At 34.4% G+C, this 26,732-nt stretch overlaps 1 protein-coding gene across 1 annotated transcript in view; it reads left to right on the top strand.

The window, feature by feature from the left end:
• Positions 1 to 26,258, top strand: part of DEFB114 (defensin beta 114) — a 31,243-nt gene extending 4,985 nt beyond the window's left edge. The window contains exon 2 of the mRNA XM_042987601.1: positions 26,077 to 26,258. Coding sequence (XP_042843535.1) covers positions 26,077 to 26,258 — 182 coding nt within the window. The remainder of the gene's footprint in view (positions 1 to 26,076) is intronic.
• The last annotated feature ends 474 nt before the right edge of the window (positions 26,259 to 26,732 follow it).

Here is a 26,732-nt window from a genome sequence, read left to right as displayed (position 1 = left end):
CATAATCCTGTATATTGCAAGAGTAAAAAACAAAATCATTATTTCGCAAGATGCAAACAAATAAATGTCATAACCATTTATGATAAAAAGTCTTGGCAACCAGAAATAGAAGGGAACAGTCCCAACCTGAAAAAGACATCTATGAAACACCTACAGCTATCAGCATTCTTATGGTCAAAGATGGGATTGAATGCATTTCCTCTAAAATCAAGGACAAGGTAAGAATAATCACTTTCACCACCTGAATTCCAAGTTGTAAGAGAATCTTAGAAAGTACAACAGGAAAAATAAACAAAGGCATGTAGATTATAAATTAAAAACAAACAAACTTATTTTCACTTGACATGATTCTATACAGTAAATGTCTATACAGTAAATCTAAGGAATCTAAAAATGAAGGTAAACTAATAAGTAATACCTTTGATACAGAAAAATATAAAAATTACATTGCTGTAAACTAGAAATACATACTTGACCTAAAGACACCTGCAGATTGAAAGTAAGGAGATGCAGAACCATTTATCATGCTAATGGATGTCAAAAGAAAGCTGGAGTAGCCATATCTATGTCTACATTTTAAAACAAAGACTGTAACAAAAGAGGAAGAAGGGCATTATATCATAATTAAGGAATCAATCCACCAAGAAGATCTAATCACTGTAAATATTTATTCCTTCAATTTGGAGCACCCAAATATATAAATCAATTACTCACAAACATAAAGAAACTCATTAATAATAATACCGTAATAGTAGGGGACTTTAACACCCCACTTATAACAATGGGACAGATCATCTAAACAGAAAATCAACAAGGAAACAAAGGCTTTAAATAACACACTGGACAGGATGAACTTAACAGATATATTCAGAATACTTCATCTTCAAGCAGAAGAATACACATTCTTCTCAAGTGCACATGAAACAATCTCCAGAATAGATCACATCCTGGGTCACAAGTCAGCCCTAAACAAGTACAAAAAGATTGATATTTTCATACCATGCATATTTTCAGACCACAACACTATGAAACTTGAAACAAACCACAAGAAAAGTTTGGAAAAACCATATGTATTTGTAGATTAAAGACATCCTACTAAAAAATGAATGGGTTTTGAACTTGCTTGCACTGTGCAAACACCCAAAGCTCTGCTTCTGTGGATCCATCCCTCTGACGGGTCTGCCTCCCTCCTGGTGCTTCAGGGCCCCTCCCACAGGGGATCACGATAGCAAAGAGAGCTAAGCCTACCCCTCCTGCCCCTGTGCACCTTGCGGATCCACCCCGTCTAATACATACATAGCCAGATCCCATCAAAGCAGCACCACAAGCCTGGCAGTGTGCAAGCAGCTCAGACAGGGGCCACACCACTCCACAGTGAGTCCTGCCCCTGGGAGAGGGGAAGATAAGGTACACACCAGTCTGACTGTCGCCCCAGTGGTGGGCTGGGGGCAGACATCGGGTCTGACTGCAGCCTTGCCCACCAACACAAGTTACTCCGGACAGCACAGGGGAAGTGCCCTGCAGTTTGGAGCCACCGCAGGAACTACCCAAGTTGACGAAATGGAAGAATTATCCTCAAAAGAAACTCCAGGAAGTAGTGACAGCTAACGAATTGACCAAAAACGATTTAAGCAATATAATGGAACAAGAATTTAGAATAATAGTCATAAAATTAATCGCTGGGCTTGAGAAAAGCACTGAGGACCTTAGAGAATATATTGCTACAGAGATCAAGGGACCAAGAAATAGTCAAGAGGAGCTAAAAAAATGCTATAAATGAGGTGCAAAATAAAATGGAGGCAGCCATAGCACAGATTGAAGAGGCAGAGGAGAGAATAGGTGAATTAGAAGATAAAATTATGGAAAAAGAGGAAGCTGAGAAAAAGAGAGATAAAAAAAATCCAGGAGTATTAGGGGAGAATTAGAGAACTAAGTGATGCACTCAAACAGAACAATATCCATATCATAGGAATTCCAGAAGAAGAAGAGAGAGAAAGGGGCTGAAGGTGTACTTGAACAAATCATAGCTGAGAACTTCCCTGATCTGTGGAAGGAAAAAGGCATTGAAATCCAAGAGGCACAGAGAACTCCCTTCAGACGTAACATGAATCTATCTTCTGCACAACGTAACACAGTGAAACTGGCAAAATACAAGGATAAAGAGAAAATTCTGAAAGCAGCTAGGGATAAACATGCTCTAACATATAAAGGGAGACTGATAAGACTCATGACGGATCTGTCTACTGAAACTTGGCAGGCCAGAAAGGAATGGCAGGAAATCCTCAATGTGATGAACAGAAAAAATATGCAGCCAAGAATCCTTTATCCAGCGTCTGTCATTCAGAATAGAAGGAGAGATAAAGGTCTTCCCAAACAAACAAAAACTGAAGGAATTCATCACCACTAAACCAGCTCTACAAGAGATCCTAAGGGGAATTCTGTGAGTGAAATGTTGCAAGGACAAAAAAGTACCAGAGACATTACTATAAGCATGAAATCTACAGACATCACAATGACTCTAAAATCATATCTTTCAATAATAACACTGAATGTAAATGGACTAAATGCTCCAACCAACAGACATAGGGTATCAGAATGGATAAAAAAACAAGACCCATCTATTTGCTGTCTACGAGAGACTCGTTTTAGACCTGAGGATACGTTCAGATTGAAAGTGAGGGGATGGAAAGCTATCTATCATGCTACTGGAAGTCAAAAGAGAGTTGGAGTAGCCATACTTATATCAGACAAACTAGACCTTAAATTAAAGGCTATAACAAGAGATGAATAAGGGCATTATATAATAATTACAGGGTCTATGCATCAGGAAGAGATAACAATTATAAATGTCTATGCACCAAATATGGAAGCTCCCAAATATGCAAAACAATTAATCACAAACATAAACAACCTTATTGATAAGAATGTGATAATTGCAGGGGACTTTAATACCCCACTTACAACAATGGATAGATCATCTACACACAGGATCAATAAAGAAACAAGGGTCCTGAATGATACATTGGATCAGATGGACTTGACAGATATATTTAGAACTCTGCATCCCAAAGCAACAGAATATACTTTCTTCTCAAGTGCATATGGAACATTCTCCAAGATAGATCACATACTGGGTCACAAACAGCCCTTCATAAGTATAAAAGAATTTAGATCATACCATACACACTTCCAGACCACAATGCCATGAAACTTGAAATCAACCACAGAAAAAAGTCTGGAAAACCCTCCAAAAGCATGGAGATTAAAGAACACCCTACTAAAGAATGAATGGGTCAACCAGGCAATTAGGAAAGAAATTAAAAAATATATGGAAACAAATGAAAATACAACAATCCAAACGCTTTGAGATGCAGCAAAGGCAGTCCTGTGAGGAAAATACATTGCAATCAATGAAACAAGAAACAAGAAACAAGAAAAATTCCAAATACAAAATCTAACAGCATACCTAAAGGAAATAGAAGCAGAACAGCAAAGACACCCCGAACCGAGCAGAAGAAGAGAAATAATAAAGATCAGAGCAGAAATAAACAACATAGAATCTAAAAAAAAAACAAAAACAAAACAAAACAAAACAAAAAACAAAACAAAACAACAAAAAAACTGTAGAGCAGATCAATGAAACCAAGAGTTAGTTTTTTTGAAAAAATAAACAAAATTGATAAACCTCTAGCCAGGCTTCTTAAAAAGAAAAAGGAGAGGGCCCAAATAGATAAAATCATGAATGAAAACAGGGTTATTACAACCAATCCCTCAGAAATACAAGCAATTATCAGGGAATACTATGAAAAATTATATGCCAACAAACTGGACAACCTGGAAGAAATGGACAAATTCCTAAGCACCCTCACAGTTCCAAAGCTCAAACAGGAAGAAATAGAAAACTTGAACAGACCCATAACCAGCGAAGAAATTGAATCAGTTAGCAAAAATCTTCCAACAAATGAGTCCAGGACCAGATGGCTTCCCTAGGAAATTCTACCGGACATTTAAAGCAGAGATAATACCTATCCTTCTCAAGCTGTTCCAAAAAATAGAAGGGAAGGAAAACTTCCAGACTCATTCTATGAAGCCAGCATTACTTTGATTCCCAAACCTGAGAGAGATACAGCAAAAAAAAAAAGAGAACTACAGGCCTATATCTCTGATGAATATGGATGCAAAAATTCTCTACAAGATACTAGCAGGTCGAATTCAACACCATATAAAAAGAATTATTCACCATGGTCAAGTGGGATTCATTCCTGGGCTTCAGGGCTGGTTCAACATTCGCAAATCAATCAATGTGACACATCACACTAAGAAAAGAAAAGAAAAGAAAAGAAAAGAAAAGAAAAGAAAAGAAAAGAAAAGAAAAGAAAAGAAAAGAAAAGAAAAGAAAAGAGAACAATATGATCCTGTCAATTGATGCATAAAAAGCATTTGACAAAATTCAACATACTTTCTTAGTAAAAACCCTCGAGAAAGTCGGGATAGAAGGAATACACTTAAGCATCATAAAAGCCATTTATGAAAAGCTCACAGCTAATATCATCCTCAATGGGGAAAAACTGAGAGCTTTCCCCCTGAGATCAGGAACACCACAGGGATATCCACTCTTACTGCTATTGTTTAACATAGTGTTGGAAGTTCTAGCATCAGCAATCAGACAACAAAAGGAAATCAAAGGCATCAAAATTGGCAAAGATGAAGTCAAGCTTTCACTTTTTGCAGATGACATATTATACATGGAAAACCTGATAGACTCCACCAAAAGTCTGCTAGAACTAATACATGAATTCAGCAAAGTCGCAGGATACAAAATTAATGTACAGAAATTAGTTGCATTCTTATACACGAACAATGAAGCAACAGAAAGACAAATAAAGAAACTGATCCCATTCACAACTGCACCAAGAATCATAAAATACCTAGGAATAAACCTAACCAAAGATGTAAAAGATCTGTATGCTGAAAACTATAGAAATCTTATGAAGGAAATTGAAGAAGATATAAAGAAATGGAAAAACATTCCATGCTCATGGATTGGAAGAATAAATATTGTTAAAATGTCAATATTACCCAAAGCTATCTACACATTCAATGCAATCCCAATCAAAATTGCACCAGCATTTTTCTCGAAGCTAGAACAAGCAAACCTAAAATTTGTATGGAGTCACAAAAGACCCCAAATAGCCAAAGTAATGTTGAAAAAGAACCAAAGCGGAAGGCAGTACAATCCCAGACTTTAGCCTCTTCTACAAAGCTGTAATCATCAAGACAGCATGGTATTGGCACAAAAACAGACACCTAGACCAATAGAATAGAATAGAGACTCCAGAATTGGACCCACAAACATATGGCCAACTAATCTTTGACAAAGCAGGGAAGAACACCCAAAGGAAAAAAGACAGTCTCTTTAACAAATGGTGCTGGGAGAACAGGCCAGCAACATGCAAAAGAATGAAACTAGACCACTTTCTTACACCACTCACAAAAATAAACTCAAAATGGATAAAGGACCTGAATATGAGACAGGAAACCATTAAAACCCTAGAGGAGAAAGCAGGAAAAAACCTCTCTGACCTCACCCACAACAATTTCTTACTTGACACATCTCCAAAGGCAAGGGAATTAAAGGGAATTTATGAAGATAAAAAGCTTCTGTACTGCAAAGGAAACAATCAACAAAATTAAAAGGCAACCGATGGAATCGGAAAAGATATTTGCAAATGACATATCAAAGGGCTAGTATCCAAAATCTATAAAGAACTCACCAAACTCCACACCTGAAAAACAAATAATCTAGTGAAGAAATGGGCAGAAAACATGAATAGACACTTCTCTAAAGAAGACATCCAGATAGATGGCCAGCCAACAGACACATGAAAAGATGCTCAACGTCACTCTTCATCAGGGAAATACAAATCAAAACCACACTGAAATACCACCTCACACCAGTCAGAGTGGCGAAAATGAACAAATCAGGAGACTATAGATGCTGGAGAGGATGTGGAGAAATGGGAACCCTCTTGCACTGTTGGTGGGAATGCAAACTGGCACAGAACTCTGGAAAACAGTGTGGAGGTTCCTCAAAAAATGAAAAATAGATCTACCCTATGACCCAGTAATAGCACTGCTAGGAATTTACCCAAGGGATACAGGAGTGCTTATGCATAGGGGCACTTGTACCCCAACATTTATAGCAGCACTTTCAACAATAGTCAAATTGGGAAGAGCCAAATGTCCATCAACTGATGAATGGATAAAGAAATTGTGGTTTATATACACAATGGAATACTACTTGGCAATGAGAAAGAATGAAATATGGCCTTTTGTAGTAACCTGGATGGAACTGGAGAGTGTTATGCTAGGTGAAATAAATCTTACAGAGAAAGACAGATACCACATGTTTTCACTCTTATGTAGATCCTGAGAAACTTAATAGAAGACCATGGGGGAGGGGAAGGAAAAAAAAAGTTAGAGAGGGAGAGAGCCAAACCATAAGAGACTCTTGAAAACTGAGAATAAACTGAGGGTTGATGGGGGGGGGGGGCTGGGAAGGAGGGGTGAGTGGGTGATGGGTATTGAGGAGGGCACCTGTTGGGATGAGCACTGGGTGTTGTATGGAAACCAATTTGACAATAAATTTCATATTAAAAAAAAAGAATGAATGGGTTAACCAAGATTTTAAAGAGGAAATTAAAAAGTACATGGAAACCAATGAAAATGAAAACACAACAGTCCAAAATCTTTGGGATGCAGCAAAGTGATCATAAGAGGGATCATAAGTAGCAATCCAAGCCTTCCTAAAGAAGGAAGAAAGGTCTCAAATACACAAGCTAGGCTTACATCTAAAGGAGCTGGAAATTGAACAGAAAATAAAGCCCCAAAACAACTAAAAAAGGGAAATAATAAACATTAGAGCAGAAATCAAGGATAGCAAAAAAGAAAAAAAAAAAGAATAGGTCAATGAAACAAGGACAAGGAGCAGGTTCTTTGAAAGAATTAACAAAACTGCTAGCCCCTAACCAGAATAATCAAAAAGAGAAAGGAAAAGACCCAAATAAATAAAATCATGAAGGAAAGAGTAGAAATCACAGCCAACACCACAGAAATACAAAACAATAATAAGAGAATATTATGAACAATTATATGCCCAAAAATTGGGCAATCTGGAAGAAATGGATACATTCCTAGAAACACATAAACTACCAAAACTGAAACAAGAAGAAATAGAAAATTTGAACAGATCCATAACCAGTAAAGAAATGGAATCAGTAATGAAAATTCTCCCAGCCAACAAGAGTCTAGGGCTAGCTGGCTTCCCAGGGGAATTCTTCCAAACATGGAAGAGTTAATATCCGTTCTTTTTAAGCTGTTCCAAAACATAGAAATGGAAGGAAAACTTCCATACTCATTCTATGAGGCCAGCATTACCAGACAAAGAACCCACTAAAAAGGAGAATTACAGACCAGTTTCCCTGATGAACATGGATGCAAAAATCCTCAACAAGATAATAGCAAATTGAATCCAAAAATACATTAAATGAATTATTCACCAGTATCAAATGGGATGTATTCCTGGGCTGCAGGGGTGGTTCAATATCCGCAAATCAATCAATGTGATACATCACATTAATAAAAGAAAGGATAAGAACCACATGACCCTCTCAATAGAAGCAGGAAAAGCATTTGACAAAATACAGCATCCTTTCTTGATAAAAACGCTCAAGAAAGTAAGGATAGAAGGAGTATACCTCAACATCATAAAGGTTATATACAAAAGACTCAACAGCTAATATCACCCTCAATGGGGAAAAACTGACAGCTTGCCTCCTAAAGTCAGGAACATGACAGGGATGTCCACTCTCACCACTATTGTTCAACATAGTACTGGAAGTCCTAGCCTCAGCAATCAGAAAACAAAAGTAAATAAAAGATATCAAAATCTGAAAGGAAGAAGTCAAACTTTCATTCTTCCCAGACAACATGATACTCTGTGTGGAAAACCTGAAAGAGCCCACCAAAAAACTGCTAGAACTCATACATGAATTTAGGAAAGTCACGGGATATAAAATCCACATATAGAAATCAGTTGCATTTGTATATACCAGTAAAGAAGCAACAGAAAGAGAAATCAAGGAATCAATCCCATTTACAATTGCACCAAAACCTGTAAAATACCTAGGAATAACCTAACCAAAGAGGTAAAATATCTGTATGCTGAAAACTATAGAAAGCTTATGAATGAAATTGAAGAAGATACAAAGAAATGGAAAAACATTCCATGCTCACAAATTGAAAGAATAAATATTGTTAAAATGTTGATACTGCCCAAAGCAATCTGCACGTTCAGTGTAATTCCTATCAAAATAACACCAGCATTCTTCACATAGCCAAACAAACAATTCCAACATTTGTATGGAACCACAAAAGACCCTGAATAGCTAAAGCAATGTTGAAAAAGAAAACCACAGCTGGAGGAATCACAATCCCATCATGTAATCCTGCATTACAAAGCCATAATCATTAAGACAGTGTGGTATTGGCACAAAAACAGACACATAGACCAATGGAACAGAATAGAGAACCCAGAAATGGACTGACAAATGTATGGCCAACTCATCTTTGACAAAGCAGGAAAGAATATCCAATGGAAAAAGACAGTCTTTTTCAGCAAATGGTGTTAGGAAAACTGGACAGCAACACACAGAAGAACGAGCCTGGGCTACTTTCTTACACCATATACAAAAATAAACTCAAAATGGATGAAAGACCTAAATGTAAGAAAAGAAACCATCAAAATCCTAGAAGAGAAAACAGGCAACAACCTCGTTGACCTTGGCTACAGCAACTTCCTACTAGACATGTCTCTTGAGCCAAGGGACATAAAAGCAAAAATGAACTATTGGGACCTTATCAAGATAAAAAACCTTCTGCACTATAAAGGAAACAATCAACAAAACTAAAAGGCAACTGACAGGATGGGAGAAGATATTTCCAACTTACGTATCAGATAAAGGGTTAGTATCAAAAATCTATAGAGAATTTGTCAAACTCAACACCCAAAAAACAAATGATCTAGTGAAGAAATGGGCAAAAGACATGAATAGACACATTTACAAAGAAGACATCCAGATGGCTAACAGACACAAGAAAAGATGCTCAATATCACTCATCATCAGGGAAATACAAATCAAAACCTTAATGAACTACCACCTCACACTTGTCAGAATGGCTAAAAATAACAACTCAGAAAAGAACAGATATTGGCAAGGATGCAGAAAAAGACGAACATTTTTGCACTGTTGGTGGGAATGCAAACTGGTATGGCCACTCTGGAAAACAGTACAGAGGTTACTCAGAAAATAAACAATAGAGCTAATCTATGACCCAGCAATTATACTACTAGGTATTTATCCAAAGATTACAAAAATGCTGATTTGAAGGGGAACCTTGTACCCCAATGTTTACAGCAGCACTATCAACAGTAGCCAAAATATGGAAAGAGGCCAAATGTCCATTAACTGATGAATGGATAAAGAAGATGTGAGATAAATATAATGGAATATTACTAGGCAATCAAAAAGAATGGAATCTTGCCATTTACAACAATGTGGATGGAACTAGAATGTATTATGCTAAGTGAACTAAGTCTGTTGGAGAAAGACAACTATATGATTTCACTCATGTGGAATTTAAGAAACACAATGGATGAACATAGGAGAAGAGAAGGAAAATTAAGATAAAAACATAGAGAAAAGCAAACCATAAGTGACTATTAACTATAGAGAACAAACTGAGGGTTGCTGGAAGGATGTGGGTGGGAGATAGGCTACATGAGTGATGTCATTAAAGAGGGCACTTGTTGGGATGAACACTGGGTATCATATGTAAGTGATTAATACAAAATTCTTCTCCTGAAACCATTATTACCTATATATTAACTAACTTGGATTTGAATAATAAAAAAAAACTAACCCAAATATTTTAAGAAAAAAAAGAAAGGATTCGAAAATACTACATATGAAAGTATTCAAAACAAAGAGAGAATATATGCATTACTTCCCTATACATTGACAAATACATTGTTGAGAGGAATTGAAGAAGTAAACAATGAAAGGTGGGAATACAAACTGGTGCAGCCACTCTGAAAAACAGTATGGAGTTACTTCAAAAAGTTACAAATAGAACTACCCTACAACCCAGCAATTATACTACTAGGTATTCAACCAAAGCATACAAAAATATAGATTCTAAAGGATACATGCACCCTGATGTTTATAACCACATTATCAACAATAGCCAATCTGTCCATCAACTGTTGAATGGATAAAGATGTGGAATGTGCATGTGTGTGTATATATGTGTGTATATATGTATATATGTGTGGAATGGAATATTGGAATGGAATATTACCCAGTCATCAGAAAGAATGAAATCTTGTCATTTGCAATGATTTGAATGGAGCTAGAGTGTATTATGCTAAATGAAATAGGTCAGTCAGAGTAGACAAATACCATATGATTTTACTCATATGTGGAATTTAAGAAACAGTACAGATGAACCTTAGGGTTTGGGAAAAGAAGAAGAGAGGGAGGCAAACCATAAGTGACTCTTCACTATAGAGAACAAACTGAGGATTGCTGGAGGGAGGTTGGTGGGGGGATGGGCTAAATGGGTGATGGGTATTAATGAGGGAATTTGTTATGATGAGCCCTGGGTGTTATATGTAAGTGATGAATCACTAAATTCTACTCCTGAAACTGATATTATACTAGTTAACTACCTAGTTAAATGTTTAAATGAAAACTTAAGAAAAAAGAGAGAAGTAAATAATGAAGAGATATATATTGATCAGGCATTGGAAATGTTAAAATGCCAAATTTCATCATATGGGACTACAGATTCAATAAAATCTCAACCAAAATACCAGCTGGCTTTTAAAATAGGTATTGACAATCTTACTTAAAAATTTGTGTGAAAATTTACCAGACCAAAAATAACCAGGAATTGAAGATTGAGAACTAAGTTGTAGAGATGACACTACTTGATTTCAAGTTTTACTATAAAGATTCAAAAAGAGAATTTGGTATTGACATAGAGGAGAGAATGAATCAGAATGAATCAGAATGTAAAATGTTGAAACAAACTCAATATATGTAATCAACTGATTTTTTACAAAGATGCCAAAGAAATTCATCTGGATTATATCTACTCTAATAAAAAGATTCCTACATATTGGAGATTCAGTGTCAAACAAGAGAAATACAGTTCTTCCCTAATGGAGTTTTTAGTTTTGTTTAAATAAAACCATGACCAATAAAGAAATCATGTGGAGAAATCTAAGATTTTTAGTATAGGAATTTGTGTCCCAGTAAAAAGGAACTTTTTCCCCCCAAGACATTGAGAGTTCTAACCCCTTCTGCTCACTTTAAAGGCACCTTTCCAATCTACATCCACAAGGTATTGTATTTCTTCATCCTAGAACTGGTTTTACAACAATATGTAAAAGCTATGGCATGAGTAACTAAGATAACAACACCAAACAGACCTCTAGATACTGAGAAAATGTTCAAGGAAAAAAGAATAACACAAATAAAAAAACTCTTTTAAATATATTTGGAGAGGTATTCAAAAAGATCTTACATCAACAAAACAAAAATACAGCTTCTATGGCAAAAGAACAGAGAAACAGATAAGGGCACTTACATCTTAAATATGATTGCTAAAAAAAAAAAAAAAATAGTAACACCAAAAAGTGAAAGATATTTAAATCATAAAATGACAACATAAGTAGACATAAAAATAAGATAGTAAAGACAAAACTAGAGAGGGATATTTCAACATTTGACCAAAAGAAATCCCCTAAAGCGAGAAAATAAATATACAAATTGAAAGGAACAGCTTTGAATCCAAATGACAGCCCCGCCTTAGTTTAAAGCTCGGTTCTCTTTTCTGCTTATTATGGATGTTTGATAAGAAATACAATTGCTGAGAAGTTTGTTTTGCTTGCTGTTTGCTATGAGCATTGTGAGACCTTTCCTGATTGTAACCCACTGTAGAATGGGCTGTAAAACTTCCTAAATGTAGTCTGATATGTAATGGAATGAGTGATTGTATACAAACTAACCGGCATTTCTCGCTTCTGTAAACCTGCTTGCTTAGCACATTCCTCACCTACCCCCTTCCCCCTTTCTTCCTCTCGCCACAAGTAAAAACCTCCCCTGTGCTATTTGTCTCTGTCTATAAAAACGCTATACCAACCCTAATCGTGGCCTCTTGTGTCACCGGCGACGAGTGCGCAGAGGACCAGGTTCGAACCTGCAATAAACGACCCTTGCCGCTTGGCTTTGACTTACGACTCTGGTGGTCTTTTGTGGGAGGTTTTGGAACTTCAGGCATTACACAAATAAGGAGAGAAAGTGTTCATCAGAGGAAAAAAATATAAAAAGAGAAGAGAACAATTCCTAGATTTGAAGATACAGGCTCACTGGTTTTAGATCTAACTCATAAAAAAAGAAGTTCACACCAGGAAATGTGTGACTATAAAATCTGGGTTACAAATTATAAAGAGAATGTCCTAAAAAGTGTCATGAAAGAACAAAAAATCAAACCATTTAAAAGGAGCTAACCTAATTTTGGATTTCTCATCAGGGAGACTGTATAATAGAAGTGGCTTATGACTTCACATGATTTTGAACATAGATTTTACATCCAAATAATCAGATATGAGGGCAGAATAAAAATATTTCCTTGCATGGAAATTCCTGCATTTCCTATCTTTTTTTTTTTTTAAAGAACATTTCTGGATGGAGAAAAAAACAAAAAAGAATACAGGAGATGCAAATAACAGTAGGTTCAGTGCAGTTAAACAGGTTCAGAAACTCTTAGAACAAAGAAGGCACAGGAAGAGCCTATCACACTGGGACAAACTTGAGGATGAGGACTGATCATTATTTATATCTTTTATTCACATCTAAAAGAAAACTATAGGAAAAAAAATTTTTTCCAAAGTGTCAGAACCAAAAGTTAAACAATGAAAACTAAAATACGTGAAAACATTTGAGAAAAAAAAATGAGAAAGAGAGATAATAATAAAAGAAAACAAGAAGAAAAATAGTAAAATAATGGTAATAATTCACTTAACTTTGAAACCAACAACATTTGTCTTTGGTTAGCACAGTGTTGCCACATTAGGTGCATTAAAAAGGCAATAAAATCCATACTACTTATTGTAACACAGTATTTCAATATAAAGCTTAAGTGCCTCTATTCAGAGTGCAAACATTATCCCAGACAAAGGTAAAAGGCAATGTATAACAACAGGTGAATGAGATGTGCAAAGTAGGGAGGAAGGTTGGAGGAAATGGCAAGGGAACTAATATCCTTATTTTAAATAGAGAAAGTTGAATGTTGTGGCTAACGTTGGTGGGAAAAAAGTGTTTAAATATTTGAAGATAAACTAAAGAACTTTCAAAAATTAATATAACTTTCAAATATTTGAGGAACAGAACAGCACAGGAGTGTAAGTGATCTGAATCCACATTTTTCTTGGGGGAAACCAAAAGATACATTCTGTAGTTGGCAGGCAAGGACAAAGTATTAAGCTGGGTCCTAATTCTTATGTTAATAAGAAGATCTAAAATAAGGAGATTGAATAGGAAATTATTTCTATTCATTACAAGATCTTTTTTTGTTCAATTCTTATTGTGTACCTATATTACTATGATAAAAAAAAAAACTTAAAATGAATGGAGACTAATTGGGCTTTTCTAGGAAAAAGCAGAGCTCCCTAAATATTCAAGTTGCTTCTGAAAAGAATATAGTGAAAATTAATGACAAAAGTGAGGCCTCCTATCTGTTATTTGGTAAATTAATAGTTTAGGGAAATCAATGGGATAACTGAATATAAGTCAGAATTTGGGATATATGGACATATTGATGATATTGTATACCGAATTAGAGACTAGAATGTATTTTGAAAAGTAATCAGGAGTTTAACCAACATGGTAATGCTCAGTTGTTTACATCTGAAATGGTAGATATTTCTCTTAAACCCACTCCATGCATGCCCTTTATGTTGATGTTTAACTGATCACCATCGATACAAGGATGTCATGTGTACAGGCTGCTTCCACATAGAGATTCCTCTCTAAAGATCAATAATCTCAAGTATTCTCAATTTGGGTAATTCTACCCACAGCCCTAGTCAATGGTACAAAGACAAGTACACCAAATTAAAACAATTTCCGGATAAAGAGTCTTTCTTCCGTTAGAAAACTATAAATAGTAAATGTCTTTTGGCTTTTTGGAAAGCTAGTCTCTAGATTTTGTTACCAAATCTTTCAGCAACTTCTTTCTGCAGAATGAAGATCTTTTACTATTTCCTCCATTTTCTGTGTTATGTGACCTTCATTCTACCAGGTAAAATAGATGTTTGTTTATATGTAACATAGAGCTTACAGCTAAAAATAGAAACACCAGATTATGAAATAGAAAATGCAGTTTCTTAACAATCTTGTCAATTCAAGAAGTCTCTTGATTATGTTGAATTTCAGTTTACTCATATAGAATAGTGTTATACTAATGTACTCAACTCAATTTGAAAATTAATATGTAGATAAAATGAAATGATTCCGGTAGATCCTTTGGCCTTGATTTCTTTTAGATATTATCATTATTTTTTTAAATATAATTTTAAAAATGTATTTGCAAACTTCAGAAGTGAAGGCTTCATAATAAATTGGGCCCAGGGAAGGTGAATGATTGAGAATAACAGAATATATCTCTTGTGGTATTAATAACAGAATCTACAAATTGATCCAGGATCCAGTCTCAGAATACTCTGGGTAATGAAGCACAGCAGGAATAAAATGTCAAATAAAGGCATAGTACTGCAAAAAAATCCTTGTTGGTTAGTTAATGCATTAGTAAAGAAATTAAGCAATGGCTTTATTTTTTAAAATGTTTATTTATTTATTTTGAGGGAGAGAGAGAGAGAGAGAGAGCAAGCATGAGTGGGAAAGGGACTGAAAGAGAAGGAGAGAGATAATATCCCAAGCAGCTTTGCACTGTCAGTGCAGAGCCTGATGCAGGACTTTACTCACCAACAATGAGATCCTGACCTGAACTGAAAACAAGAGTCAGCTGCTCAACTGACTGAGCTACCCAGGCACTCCAGCATTGGCTTAATGGATCAATTAAAAATAAATAATCAAAATACGTAGTGCAATAAAGTGCTTCATGGTGATTATATGATTTTCTTGAGAGGTGTATCCTCTGAGGTAATCCAGGCTCTCTAACAATGAAGATGTAAATTGATATGCAGAAGTATTTGTATTTGGACCTAGAAAGTTGGAACTTCAAAAGGTACAACACATAACAGAAAGAGAATTTAATTCAAACTTAGAAGATTTTTTATATTTGAAAGTTTATTTATTTATTTTGAGAGAGAGAGCTGGGAAGGGGCAGAGACAGGAGAGGGGGAGAAAGAATCCCAAGCAGGCTCCACACTGTCAGCACAGAGCCCAATGAGGGGCTTGAACCCACAAACCAAGGGATCATGACCTGAGCCCAAATCAAGAGTCAGATGCTTAACTGACTGAGCCATCCCAGTGCCCCAAACTTAGAAGATTTAGATTTTATTATTAGCTTCCTACTTAATAGCTTGTGAACCTTGCCACTCAGAGAATTTAAGTGATTTACCAAAGTTTTTAACAATAAAACAGAAAATGTAAGCAGAATCAATAACAATCACAATTTTTTTTAGAATAAAATGTCTGCTGTAAAATGTACTTGTTAATTGTATGTACCTCAAAAGACTGCAGTTAGGATTTAGTGCAATAATGCACCAGTAACTAGTCCTACAAACTGAAAATTAGTCTATCAATTTGGGTACTATTATAATTATTATGGCTGTTACTATTATACTTATTATTGGTAATGAAAGGGGACTGAGGAAGTAAGGACCTCAAATATGATTAGGGAGGATGTTGAGGTGCATGGGGCTAGCGTGTCAAGCAATAACCACGTAACAATGAGTGGCTAGTAATCTGAGCACAGTGCTGGACACTAAGGAAACAGAAATAAAAGAAAGACTCAGTAATTCTCTAGGCATACTTAAAAATATAGTTGATTAAATTCAGAGAAGTCAATGAATTGCTTGATTTAGAAGATTTATATAAGTATGCTTTAAATAGCAAGAATGGTGGGATTATGGCCTAGCAATTGTAGAGGTTTGGGAAAATGTCCTGAATTCTCTGATGAAGAGCTTTGAAATTAGGGATAAGACTCTTGCATTTAGACTCTGGAAGATGAGAGAAAAAAAAGGGCAGATAATTAAATACGAGTGTCTAGAATGTGCCAAACCCCATTTCATAACTTCTCATGTAGATATCTAATCTGACCTTCCAGATAACATTGTCAGATACCTGTTATTGCCTATTGCCTCTTTTTAAGAAGAGGAAAATTACATCAGAGGTTTTCAAGGTCACACTTATTATACTATATGTGGTAAGTAGAATATAAATACTGGAGTGCAAGATCCTAGCATATTTGTTCCTTATATTTCATCAGGTTTTCTATAGAAGGCACTGAGGATAATGTAAAAGCTGAATAGATTATTTGGTGAAAAGCAGTGAGGTCACATGGGAAGATAGCTGGACTTCAGATGTAAAGGGTTTGGATGTACAGGATCTATACCATCAAACTCAACATTTGCTGAGCTTTGCAGAAAGCTTTAAATAATGCAATGAAGACCTTGTGGTCTAGGAATATGACCACAAACTTTCCTTTACTTTTTGATCAAACAGATACTAAATTATAACGTCTACTGAAATGGACAGAATGCTATATATTTGGCCCTTGCTAAACTAAAAAATAGGGAAAGTAATACAAGGTTTCAGAGCGAGTGGCTTTGAAAGAATTCATAGAGTAATAGTACCAATTGCACAATGGTGTGGTTTGGCTATTGGTAAAACCTTCAAGTCTCTAAAGAAGCTGTAAAAACTGTTCAATCTAAGTGGATACTTTGTGAAGATGTAAGATGAGTGTTTGATCCAAGCAGAGTGATACCATGCTGGAAAGTGAATTACAGAAAATTGATAGAGAACAATGCTGACGATGGTTAAAACAGAATGAACAGTATTTTAAGCAGTGTTTTAGTACAAGAGTAATATAATCCACAGAGATAGTGAAAACAGCGTACTATAGTGATTTATAGAGTGAGTTTGCCATCAAATAGATCAGAGTTTATATTAAGGACCTGAGGCTTCTTTGTGATTGCGGAGAAGCTTTAATTCTTTTAACTGTACAATGGATGGTAAGATCATTAATTTTATAAGGTTTTGCAAAGATTCAGAAATAATGTAAGAAAAATATTTACCACTTTGAATATCATATTGCAGTATTTCGAGAAATGGAAAAAAAAGAAGTAAAAAACAAAAAAGGGGGAGAGGAAATAGTTGAGGAGAAGAAATACAAGATGGTTTCCCTGTATAGCCAGTTGTTAAGGTGTGTCAAAATGGATCTTGAATGGCAGAAACATGGTGGCCTTGGAAACTTTATGATATATTGCATGGTGAATGGGAAGCTGAGTCTAAAATAGTGGAGGAGAGACATTCACCTGTGTTGAAATGTTTGTGAGAAGACAGTATCAGTCCCAGTGCTCTAGAGTATATTACAATTATTATTATTTTTTATTTTTTAAATGCTAACGATTATTTATTTTTGAGAGAGAGACAGAGAGACAGAATGTAAGCAAGGGAGGGGTTGAGAGCAAGGGAGACACAGAATCTGAAGCAGGCTCCAGGCTCTGAGCTGACAGCACAGAGCCTGACGTGGGGCTCAAACTCACGTGAAACTGCAAGATCATGACCTGAGCTGAAGTCAGATGCTTAACCAACTGAGCCACCCAGTTGCCCCTAGAGTTTATTAAATTTAAAATCAAGTTGATTTGGTTACTTGAGAATTATGATAAAATGTTGGAAGAAAAGTGGAGCTCGTTAAAATAAATAACCTTCTTCAATTGGCTAGGATTTCACAGATAACTAAATATCTTCCCCACTAATCCAGAAAGCTGATGTGTGACAAATACCATGTTAACGCTTCCTTTGTGGCAATGATTAGTTTAATTAATTAATTTACATTAGTTAAGGTAATTTGCAAATTAGTCATAATTTCTTTCTATATTTTTACCCACCTGACTTAAAGAATTATACTTTCTTGAATAAGCCAAGGAACAAATCAAACACAAACATTAATACATTAGAACGTTTATGACTTTCATATGAGGGTACTATTAACTGATATGAAGTCTCTTCAATAGTAGAGATCCAGGCACTAACCATAAGAAAAGATTTAAGTAACTCTTGCCAAACTAACAATATTTGAGGAATACAAAAGAAAACAAGGATTTAATTCTAAGACCTGAATACAGCTGGGTAAGAGATGGGGAACAGAAAGTGATATAAAATACCCACTTACCTAACTTTGAGTTAAGACATCAAAGTCCAGGGAATTGACAAATAATTCAACATAAAGAGGCTAAAATTATTTTATTTAAATTTGTCTAAGGTAAAATTTTTCCTACATTCAGGTGAAGTCTGGAAACCCATTTGTTAAACATATGTACAGCATATTAACAAGTATTTATTACTAATGATTATTTGTATGTGTACACATATTCATCTTAATAGAATTCCATTTTGTCATTCTGTAGTCAACCTCCAATATTCACATCTTCAGGTTCCTCTACAATCATAAAATAATTAAGGGTCCTAGAGGCAGCCAAGTCTACCATGAGTATCTAGTTTGAGACAATATCCGGTATGTCAGTTTCCAACTTTTTTTTTAATGTTTATTTATTTTTGACAGAGAGAGAGAGAGAGAGCACGAGTTGGGGAGGGGCAGAGACAGGGAGACACAGAATCTGAAGCAGGCTCCAGGCTCTGTGCTGACAGCTCAGATGCAGGGCTAGAACTCACAGAGAGCAAGATCATGACCTGAGCCAAAGTCAGACATGCAACTGACTGAGCCACCCAGGAGCCCCAGTTTCCAACTTTTTTTGTAGAGGCCATGGATTAAATATTTAAAATGTTGAAAGCTGGGTTAAGCATGTATTAGTTTTGCAGCAAACGTCGGCAATTTATTTGGTCACTGAAAGCCTGAGGTTGTTTGTTTGTTTGTTTGTTTTTTATTTGAGAGAGAGAGAGCAGGGTAAGAGGGGCATGTTCTGGAGCCAGACAGGGTCTCGATCTCATGACTTGAGCCTAAATCAAGAGTTGGACGCTCAGCCAACTGAGCCATCCAGGTGACCCAAAAGCCTCAGGTTTCGTATCTGAACAGCATCTACCTCAAAGTTTTAGAGTAATTAAATGAGATCACATGTAAAACATACTTAAAAAAATACCTGACACATAGTAGGTTTCAATGAATGAAAACTATTTGTGTTATTATTAGTTTTTGAACCTAAACATATCATATTCTCTTTCAACTCTAGGATGAGAATCATACTACTTTGTCTGCCTGTTTCATGTCCTTTTTATACTGCTTGTGTTCATTTGAATAACCCTTACTAATTTTTTAGGGTCTACATTTTCATATCACTTTTTTATGATACAACAACCATGACAAAAGAAAACACTTAACCTGTTCACACATTGGACCCAATATATTTCTCTATTATGGTACTTAATTAACCTCTCTCTCTCTTCTTCTCTCTCTCTCTCTCTCTCTCTCTCTTTTTTTTCATGCCTGTGTATTTATCTCTTTGCCTCAGTGTTTTGCTTTACCTCCAGAAAGAGCACACTGCCTGGTTTAAAAGTTGTAGTTAACAATGATTTAGCTTCAACTATAGTCTTTTGTTCACCATTAATTAATAACAGTTCTTAATCTGTGAGAAACTATTATGTTCCAAGCACTGTTGTAAACTTGTTTACATGTTAACTCATCATGTTTCACAAAGACTCTGTGAATGAGGTACCTTTGTCTCCATTTTAGAGATGATGCAACTAAGGCTCTTAGAGCTTACCCAAAGTTACACAGCTAACAAATACCAGCATTCAAATTCAAGCTTACAGTCCATGGCAGCCAACTCATCTTCACTCCGCAGTTATAAAGAACTATCCATATGCACCATACAAAGATTTTGAAAAACAAGAATAGTGGTTTGTTTGCTCTACCTGTTGTTACAACACACTATAAAATTATAGTCTGTTTCACATAGCAACTTGATGTTAAAGCACACTATAAAATTATAACAATTTTTTCATATAACCTCTCCTATGTACTGAGGGGGATAGATGGACAAAAAGAAAAAATACCATAAAACAATTGGTTAAAGGCATTACAGAGTAAACTGGTCAATTAAAAGTTACAGTGAAGAGATTGTGTTGAGATCAACCTCTGAAACAGCTCTTCTCCCTAGAAGCATCTATCTATTCTTAAAAAGGCAAGAAAGAAGTTGAAGAGCAGAAATCTGATAGCCTTGTGCTACCTTTGGGGCAAAAATTATAACTCAGTCTGTGAAGGAAGGAGAACTATAGAAATGCTGGTATGTTTCGGCTGAGGAACCCAAAAAACTACAAGCTAGGTCTAAGTTAACAGGATATTAGTCCAACTGTCCAGTCATTCCAGGAACGAATGCCCAGTTTTACGTTATCTTAAGTTCCATAAATGGTTTAAGATTATCCAGGAAGGTTGGCTGGTAGCCATGGAACAATACGAAATGGAACAATAATAAGTCATTTCTGGAGAAAGATAATATTCTAGACCTCAAGGTATTTTCTTGATTTTTCATTAAAAATGTATGGCACCCAGGGGTGCCTGGGTGGCTCAGTTGGTTAAACAGCCAGCTCTTGATTTTGGCTCAGGTCATGATTTCACAGTTCGTGGGTTCGATCTCCATGTCCGACTCTATGCTGACAGGGCAGAGCCTGCTTGGGATTCTCTCTCTCCCTCTCTCTCTGACCCCGCTGCTTGCTCTCTCTCTCTCTCTCTCTCTCTCTCTCTCAAAATAAATAAATAAACTTAAAAACAATGTATGTGACAAAAGTAATCAGGAACAAGTGAAAACAGGACTATCCTATCAAAAATCAGTTCTGATGCTTCATCAGCACAAGAGAACAGATGAACAAGGGATCCAGATGATGAAGTTACCAGACCCAGACTTTAAAATAACTGTGTTTTTGTTTAAATAAATAAAAACAAAGTAAAAACTTGGCATAGAAGTGAACACTATAACAAAGAATAAAAATAAAATTCCCGAAGTGAGAAATATAAAGCAAAATGAAATATGTAATGAATGTGTTGAATAGTAGTTTATACATAATTGGAGAGATATTTAATGATGATGAAAGATGAACCAGAAGAAAATATCCTAAATGAAACAAGAGGTTGAAAATAGGGGGAAAAAAAGTGAGTGAGGGAGGGAAAGATGAAGGAAAGTAGGAAGGAAGGCAGGGAGAAAATAAAGAAGGAAGGTTGGAAGGAAGAAAGAAAAAGCATAGTTAACTGCAAAAACAAAAACAAAACCCTAAAACAATAAAGTAAAGCAAAATTTGAAGAAAACAACAGATCACTTTCAAAGGATCATATGTTAAATTGGAAGCTGACTTCTCAAAAAAGACAATAGGGAAAGAAGTCAAAAGACAATGCAGTGAAGTCTTCAGAGTCCTGAAAGAAAATAACTGCAATCTAGAATCCTGTATCAAATGAAAATACTGTTCAGGAGTGAAGGTAACATAAGGTTATTTTCAGTCCAATAAAAACAGATTTCAAAATCAGAACTCCTATATTAAGGGAATTCTTAAAAGCACTATTTTGCCAGAAAGGGAATGATTTTCTGTATGGAACTTAGAAACACAGAAAAACAAAATTTTTTTTAATAAGACTTTGATAATTTGAAACTTCTAGCATAAACAGTAAAATAATAATAAAATATAATATAACTACACATAGTAAATGAGAAGATGGAATTATAAAAAGTAACCAATAAATACAAAAGACAGAAAATATAGCAGAATATATTTTACCCATTATATTACTATTATAAATATTAATGTGCAGTTAAAAAATAAAAGTGAATCTTTTGAATATAGTGAGTATAGTTTTAAATATAGTGAATAGTTTACATGAGAAATAGCTAATATATGAGAAAATAGAAATTATAAAAATCTAGGGGCACCTGGGTGGCTCAGTGACTAAGGTCCGACTCTCCATTTTGGCTCAGGTCATGATTTCACAGTTTTGTGAGTTCGAGCCCCATGTTGAGCTCTGTGCTGGCAGTGCAGAACCTGCTTGGGATTCTCTTTCTCTCCCTTTCTCTTTGACCCTCCCCTGCTCACACTGTCTCTGTCTCCAAAAAAATAAATAAATAAAATTATAAAATCTAAAGGATAGGAAAAGATGTAAAAACCCAACAAAAGCATGGTGAAGTAGCTATATTAATATTATATAAAGTAGACAGTAAGAAAAAAATGCATTCCTAGAGACATTCATGGTAATAAAAGATTCAATTCAACAGGATAATATTGCAACCATAAATTTAATGCAACAAATGACTTTGGCTTGAAATATGTAAGAAAAAAGATAGAAATACAAAAAAACAGAGAACATTAGAACAATGGGCGATAATAACACACTTTCCTCAGTTACACGGAACAAAGGGAAAAATGGGGTCATCTGGGTGACTCAATCTGTTAAGTGTCCCGCTTCAGCTCAGGTCATGATCTCATGGTTCGTGGGTTCCAGCCCCACATCGGGCTCTGCGCTGACAGCTCAGAGCTTGGAGCCTGCTTGGGATTCTGTGTCTCCCTCTCTCTCTCCCCCTCCCCTGCTCATGCTCTGTCTATGTCTTCAAAAAATGAATGGACATTAAAAAAATTTTTTTAAGAGAAAAGCAACAACATAAATGTAAGAATAAAGAAGATATAAACATGAAGACTAACAAAACTTGACCTAATTCAAATAAGAAATATCAATGAGTACTAGAGATATTTTATCTAATGGTAATAAAAATGAGGTAACACAAAGCTCATGGAATAAAGCAACAGTAGTGTTTACAGGAAATTTATACCATTATATTCATATATCTAAAAAGAATTAATTTTAAAAATGGAAATGAAATTTAATTCAAGAAGTTAGAAACAGAAAATCAAATTAAACCCAAAGTTATGAGGATATAATAAGACATCAGCAGACACTAGACAAAATCATAAAAGCTGACTTTTGTTTTCGGAAAGACTAGTAAAATTAATAAAGCTTTAAAAATGAATAAGTCATAAGACTGTACAGCAAGGTGAGACTGTAGTTATAGTATTGTATATTTCAAAGTTGTTAAGAAAAAAAAGAAAGTTGCTAAGAGAGTAGAACTTAAAAATTCTCTTAAAAAGAAATCAATAAAGCTTTACCAAAACTGAAAAAAAAAGAAAGGAGGCAAAAATGAACTTTATCAGAGATATTAATGCATTGCTACAGGTAACAAAATTATATTGTAACGATATTATGGACAACTCTATGATAATGCATTCAAAAATTTATTTGTAATGGCTAATTTCTGAAGAATACAACAAAATTAATCTGACCAAAAAAAGAAAAAGAAAATATAAATACTTCTAAACTCATTAATGGAATAGAGCCCATAATAATTAAACTTCCTACAAAGAAAATATTTGATACAGATGGCTTCACCGTTGAATTCTACCAAACTTTAAAAAAGAAATGTAACTGATTATACACGAACTATTTCAGAGAATATAAAATGAAGGGATTCTTCTAACTCATTTTGTGGGATACACATTACCTGGTGTAAAACTGATAAGGACATCCTGAGAAAGAAAATTAAAGGCCAACTTCACTCATGAATATGGATGCAGAAATCTTTTAAAAAATAACTAGAATCAAAACCCAGCAATATCAGAAAAGTTGCTTGAAATTCATGGATTGCAAGATTAGTATAGAATTCTAAAATCAATGTCACCACATGAACAGATTACAGGAGAAAATATATGATCAGGTCAATAAATACAGATAATTATACAAAATAATATACAAAAACCACTACATTATAATAAATTTGAAACAACTAATTGCATAAAACATAGATGAATCTCAAAAACAAATCTTCAGCAAAGGAAATCAGACATGAAGATGTATATACTATGCCATTGCATTCACATAAAGTTTTAAAATCGTCAAACTTAGACAAAATATTATGTCAAGATAATGGTTTATTTTGAAATTGAAAGAGTAGAATGGAATATGATTGACAGGGAGCACAAAGTGATGACACCAATGTTCTACTTTCTGATCTGGATGATGTTTACATAAGGGCTTAATTTTCAATAACACTCTTCATTGGGTATTTGTGTTTGGGCACTGTTCTGCAAGTTTTATTTTACTTTTTTCTTAATTTATATATAAAGAAATAAAATACAATAAATCACGTTTTTTCTATATATATCTTGATTAGCTTATTTGTTTTTGTTCCAAGTATCGACATCTGCTTACCAAATAGAATAAATAGTTCAAAATAGGCCTAGAGTTTGTGAGAATTTAGAGTACAGCAGCACTAAGAATATCATGAAAATCATCTCAAGGCATGAAGAGAATATTTCAAAAAACAATAGGGGATAATTATTAATGATTTAGGAGAAACGAAGTTAACTACATTTCTGATAATTATTATTGATTTAAAGAGAAAATACTATAATAAATAAAATAGAAAAATGAAAAGATTTCATGCAAGAATATCTTATAGTGAAGGTGGAATACTACATTAACTGCTCTGTATATTTCTGTACGTTTAATTATAAGAGTCTTACATTTTAAAAAATGAGCATGCATTGTCTTATAATAAAACTGTTGTTATCTAAAAACACAATTAACAAAATAAAAACAACGATAGAAAAAAATTGTTTTGCAAATAATGGGTAAAAATTATTACCCTTAAAATATAAAGAGCTCTTGGTAATTCTTCAAAAAGACAAAACAATTCTTAATGAGTGTGTGACTAATAACAGAGAATAAAGTTATGAAGCAAAAATTGATAGAACTAATAAGTGATTATAGTAAGATTATAGGATACAAGGTTAACATATAAAGTCAATTGCTTTCCTATACACAACAATGAACACGTGGAATTTGAAATTAAAAACAATACCATTTATTAACACCCCCGCCAAAATGAAATACTTAGGTATAAGTCTAATAAAATATGTAATGATCTATATGAGGAAAATTATAAAACTATAATAAATGGAATCAAAGAATTAGATGAATAGAGGGAAAAAATCATGTTTATGGATAGGAAGACTCAACACTTTCAAGACATCAGTTCTTTCCAACTTGAAAGTTTCCAACTTTCCAGTGTAGGTTCATCCTTGCTAAAAAATGTACCCTTCTGGTGAACGATGTTGATAATGGGGAAGATTATGCATATATGGGGGCAGGGAGTACATAGGAAATCTCTGTGCCTTCCTCTCAATTTTGTTATAAATCTAAAACTGCTCTAAAAAATAAAGTCTTTAAAATTTTTTAAAAAGAACTCATATGAATTCTTTTTAAAAAAATTATATAACAACATAACAAGAAAAGTATATGAACAATTAAAAAAGAAAGTGTTCAAAACAAATACCAGTAGCATAAAAACTAAAATTGCAGTGGATACCATTTTATTTGGGGGAAAATTTTACATATATTGTTGGTGTGGATCTAACTCTTCCACAATTATCTTAAATATGTCTCATGTGAATATTAAAATATGTACTAAAATTTTGCTTCTTATCATAATCCTAAAATATTAAAAATTTAAATATGACCTAATTGAAAAAAATTGGATGAATTGTCATATGTTTCCACGGAATATTATGTTGTTCTAAAAATTTTAAATCTTGTTGAGGAGAATAATATATAACATAAAAATGTAACATAGATTAATTTAAAACATATTTAAGTATTATATATATATGTGAATGTATAATATTTTAGTGTTTTCTTATTTTTTGACATTTTTCTTTTGTTGCAGTGTACACATAGTACTTCTTTGTAATCAGAAATAATATGTTCTTAAATAAGAGATCAGTAATTTCAGTTACTCTTCTTTTACTATAGCCACATGTACCTTGGTGGATCCTAATCGTTGCTCACAAAATTTTGGTTACTGTAGAAGACGCTGCTTTAAATATGAAAAGCAAATTGATATATGTCTCTCACCAAGTAAAATTTGCTGCATTGAGAGGTTGTTTGAAGAAGACTAATCTTGAAGATGTACCTGTGACCAAAGAAGTTCATACACCAGTGCAGAGAGGTATAGGAATATAATTAGAATTTCTGTAATAAATAAACACATAAGCCAATATTGATATCTTCCTCTCTAGATGTTAATTACATATTCCGTGGAATGAGGTAGGACCTTTCTTATTTTCTCTAAGCTAAAGGTTTATGATAGAGATATATCTGGTGTTAATTTTCTAACAAATATGGATACAAGTTTTATACAACCACTTTTGATCTGTCACGAGTCACCTAAACTTATACAATTGAACATTTACCAACTTAACCATGACCTTAGTAGAAATCTGATTCATGAAAATTAATACCCATAGACTTATCAATTGTCTAAACGTCATCATCATGTTATTGACATTGAGGAACAGAAAACCTAAGCACAAAATGAATGCTTAAGCCACAGTAGAGTACGGTGATACTCATTGGCCATTCCTTTATTCTCT

This window comes from Panthera tigris, chromosome B2 (assembly GCF_018350195.1).
Source record: "Panthera tigris isolate Pti1 chromosome B2, P.tigris_Pti1_mat1.1, whole genome shotgun sequence".
Lineage (NCBI taxonomy): Eukaryota > Metazoa > Chordata > Mammalia > Carnivora > Felidae > Panthera > Panthera tigris.
The sequence above is the reverse complement of the archived record's forward strand: the minus strand, read 5'-3'. Positions and strand labels throughout refer to the sequence as shown.